Raw genomic sequence first — 4,383 nt, forward strand, 5'->3', positions numbered from 1 at the left:
CCTCACATAATAGGACAGCTGTGACCGGTCCTTGTCCACACATAGCAGGACAGCTGTGACCTAGGACCAGTTAAGCCCCTGTTCTAGATCATTCTCCTCATAGGGAACTGGTGTTTTCCGCTCCCAACCCTAAATTTAGGATTTTACGGGGTTGACAGGAGTGCTGTCTGCAGCTGTTTCCCCAGATGTGGGAATGCAAAGAAATCTCCCCTAGAGGCCAGAGAAACCTGCTTTGTGTGCCAGAAACCCCAGAGGCACAGAGTATCCTCACCAGGGACCCAGTCTCAGAACTGGGGCTTTGGTTCCCGATGTAACCCTTCCCTGCCTTCCTGCCCAGCTGATGGCCTTACACAAGCCCCCCCCCCCCCCAGCCGCCCCCGGCTGCCTGAGTCCAACTTCCCATATCTAGGGATAGACATGTTTGTATCAGATGGTTCTTAAGTGAGAACTTTGTGTAGCCTGCCATAGAGCTGGTGCAAGGTAATCAATCGTTTCGGAGCTTGACATGCACCCAGGCCTTGGGCTCCATTTAAAGTGTATGTATGCTGACTGCTTTGTGTCAGCTTGACACAAACCTAGACCTATCTAGGAAGAAGGAACTTAAATGAGAAAATGTCTCCATAAGATTGGCCTGTAAGCAAGCCCGTGGAGTAGTAACTTGGTTAACCATTGATGGAGGAGGCTCCATCCCACACAGTGGTGCCACCAGCCAGGCAGGTGGTCCTGGGGTGTAGGTTGAACAAGCCATGAGGAGCAAGCCAGTAAGTACTGGTCCTCCATGGCCTATGTGCCAACCCCTGCCTCCAGGTTCCTGCCTTGAGTTTCTGCCCCGACTTCTGTCGATGATGGACCAGGTGATGTGGAGCTGTACGTTGGAATAAACCCTTTCTTCTCCAAGTTGCTTTTGGTTAGAATGTTTTAGTGCAGCCACAGAAACCCACTTTCAGAACTGGGGGTCTCTGATGGATTTTGCTATCAAACGCTAATTGCTTGGCTCCCGTTCCTGCTGTCTGAACAATGGTTTGGGAGGCCAAAACTGACATGTGTGTTGTCATTTTTCTACTTTAGTTCCAGCTGCCTTCGCGGGACTGATGTATTTGCTTGTGAGGCAAAAGTACTTTGTGGGCTACCTGGGAGAAAGAACTCAGAGGTAGGTCTCAGGGTGCCGAAGAACTTGACCTGTGCTTTTCCAGTAGGAGGCTATAACTGCCAAAGGGCACTCTGCCTCCCAAAGCTCAACAGGCTCTCCTTGGACAAAGGGAGGACAGGCTAGGGAACCCGTGCCCTCACCCCAGCTTTAAGGGCTCTGAAAACACAGCTGGGGAGTTGCTGAGTTTCCCCATTCAATTTTCCCTTTGCACAGCCTCGGCTCACAGGGGCGTTTTAGCATGCTGGGCTGTGCATTGCTTGCAACCGCATACCAGCTGTTCTCTGTGGTGGAATCTGGGGCAGCAATGACTTTTAAAGTCTGACTTCCCAGGCCTCTTTTGAGTTAAACATCTCATCGTTTGTCAAGAGAAACGAGACCTAAAGTTTGCACCTTCCCACAGCGTCTCTTGAGTGATAGACCCGGGGCCCTGTGGGAACACAGATGTAGGGATAGACAAGTCGGAGGCTCCAGATCAGCCCATTGCGCTCTTCACAGATGAATCACGCCCAGCCCTCCTCAGCACTTTCTGCCCTTTGGCCATGTCACTCCCAACCCCTGACTGCCCGATTCCTCCCTGGAATTCTCACGATGGGCAGAAAGGACTCCTGCAAGTTGTCTTGACAGCGTGGGTACTGTGGCATGCGCACCAATCAATCAACACTGAAGAATTGAAGAGAGGGATCTAGTGACCTACAGCCTCTGATTGCACGCCACTTCCCCAAAGCCCATCCAGCTGTGAACTGATGAGGCAGGTGCCCTCATACTCCACTTATTTGTTAATAGTGCCACCAACTGGAGACCCGTCCACACGTGGCCCTTTAGCGACATGTCCTACCCAAGCAGTAAGAGCCAGCAAGTTGGGCTTCTTAACTTCTGTTGTCTGTGGGTCGCACAGGGAGCTTGTTGGAATGCAGGGTCTGCATGCTGGTTTGAGAAGGACCGGGGAGGTTCAGCTTCCCACAAGCTCCCTGCAGATGCCTATGCTCTTAGTCCCAGGGTGGCAAAGGCTGGTACCCAACTGCGGAGCAACTTTCAAACACTTGTTGAGAGGCTCTGGGGTTCCTTTCAGCTGAAGTTTCTGGTATGGAACTGCACTCCCTTGGTGGCAGCTGGGACACACCTGTCCGGCTGAGTTGACTTTGCTCTGCCTTGCGTGCTGATTGTCCCAGGCCCTTGGCTGGTTCTTTCCTGACAATCTTAACAAACCATTTCACCAGTCTTCCAGATATGCCATCCCCACTCAGATGGCAAGCCAGGGTCTCGGACAGGGCCAGAGGACATACCATTAGACAGCTACTTCTCATGAGGAATTGCCTCCTATCCTCAGCTGATTCTCTGACAAAGATGTTTAGGAAGGAGAAGAGAGGCAAGGAGGGGATCGGGAAAGAGGGGAGGGGGAGGAAAGTAAAATGTTTCTTTCTCTCACTCCCCTGGAATGTAAGATGGTTTTTCCATCACTGGGTGCTTAGCTCTCATTAGTGCAAACCTCACTTCTCCCCAGGAAGCCTCAGGAGGGTAGGTTGAAGGACCTTCATTGGCTTCATTTAAAGCATCTCCCCTAACACAATCTCCATGCCATGCAGCCTCTAGCATGAGCCTTGTAGGCACTCCTGATAGGGACCACCCTGCAGGGGCGGTTAACGAATCATAATGCTCCCAAGCCTCAGTCAGATGGTCTGTCCGCTGTTAGGACCTATCAGCATCCTGTCATCGGGGATCTGGAGTTGAGGACACTAAAAGAACTCAGGGAAGCTCATGCCACTGAGCCCTAACAATGACAGGCTCCTTTGCCTGGCTTTGAAACCTGCTCAACGGTTAATAGCAAAGGCGCTTCCACTATTGCTATGAAGGAAGAGTGTAAACGGAGCAGTACTGAGTCAATGAGTTATAATTTAAACTCCGTGTGTCTGGAAGCAGCAATATTTGGGGGGTGAGATAGGGGTCATTTGTGCTGGGTCTACCACCATTTTGCCTTCTTCCGCAGCACCCCTGGCTACATATTTGGCAAGCGGATCATCTTGTTCCTGTTTCTCATGTCCCTTGCCGGAGTACTCAACCATTACCTCATCTTCTTCTTTGGAAGCGACTTCGCAAGCTACATAAGAACTGTAACCACGACCATCTCCCCGCTGCTTCTCATCCCCTGATTGCTGGATACGGAGTGGGGCGATCACCTGATCAATAGCGAGGCATCATAACTCAGCCCCGTGAAGGGTTCTGCTCCTCGGCTGTACAATGCTGTAAATCTAGTGCTGCTCTGGGCTCCTCAGCATCAGTTAACCTTGCTTTTCCGGGAAGAAAATTATTTTGTGTCAGCTCCGCCCCTTGAACATGGCAGTGGCCCAGGATGTATTGTCTCCCTCCATCCTGCACTACTCTTGGCTTATCCTGCTCTCTGAAGGTGTCTTGTGTGACAATAAAGGGCATAGATGCGATTTTGGCTCATGGCTCAGTTTGGGGGTGGTATTTCTGTATTTGCTACGAGTATTTCTATAGCCTAGATGATGATAATTAAAATCGCAATATCCATATTATGGACACTGATGTCTTTAAGAGTCTTTTATTGACCAAGCATCTTCCCCTACCTCATATTTGGACTAGGTTGGCATCTTAGGTCACTTGCATCATGCCCAACATTTACTATGTCATGCAGTTTAGAATGTGCTGTAAGAATTGAAAATGATGTCAGGCCCGTCATAAGTGCCACCGAATGTCGGTTGAACAAATGAATAAATAAATTCACGACAGACTCATGAGTCACTCGCTGGCTATGTTGAATGAAATACAGCCTTTATTCTGGACATGTTTGGAGTGATCCAACTGCTGTCACCCAGGTGCCTTTGGGACAAAGAGGAAATCTTGGGAGACACAGGTGTAGTCAGATTTTCAAGACAGATAAGAGGAAATGCATCTTTTGGGGCCATGCAAGAGAAACTCAGTCTGCTTTTTCCTAAATAACGTAACTTTTTTCGTTAGTATATTAGTCAGAATTCTTGTAAAGGGGTCAGCATTGATAGAATATATACACAGGAGATTTATTAGATGGATTTATAGGATTTGGTCTGGGATGCTGTCTCACATTGGAATCTTAGTCCATCCACAAGGCCGAATAGCACTGTAGTCGCAATCTGGTACTGAGAGGCCGGAGGATCCCTGGAGAACCGCTGGCTTTCATCTACACTGGGATCCTGAAGGAGGCGATCCTAATACCAGCAAAGGGATGCCACAGCGAT

The 4,383-nt window shown here is 49.6% G+C and overlaps 1 protein-coding gene across 2 annotated transcripts in view; it reads left to right on the forward strand.

The window, feature by feature from the left end:
- The window catches only part of Alox5ap (arachidonate 5-lipoxygenase activating protein), a 22,261-nt gene extending 18,373 nt beyond the window's left edge, over positions 1-3,888 (forward strand). For both annotated transcript variants that reach the window (XM_005344722.3, XM_026786777.1), the window contains 2 exons: positions 1,069-1,150; positions 3,135-3,888. In XM_005344722.3, coding sequence (XP_005344779.1) covers positions 1,069-1,150; positions 3,135-3,297 — 245 coding nt within the window. In that variant the 3' untranslated portion in view covers positions 3,298-3,888. The remainder of the gene's footprint in view (positions 1-1,068; positions 1,151-3,134) is intronic.
- Positions 3,889-4,383: the final 495 nt, after the last annotated feature.

This window comes from Microtus ochrogaster, chromosome 2 (assembly GCF_000317375.1).
Source record: "Microtus ochrogaster isolate Prairie Vole_2 chromosome 2, MicOch1.0, whole genome shotgun sequence".
Taxonomy (NCBI): Eukaryota; Metazoa; Chordata; class Mammalia; order Rodentia; family Cricetidae; genus Microtus; species Microtus ochrogaster.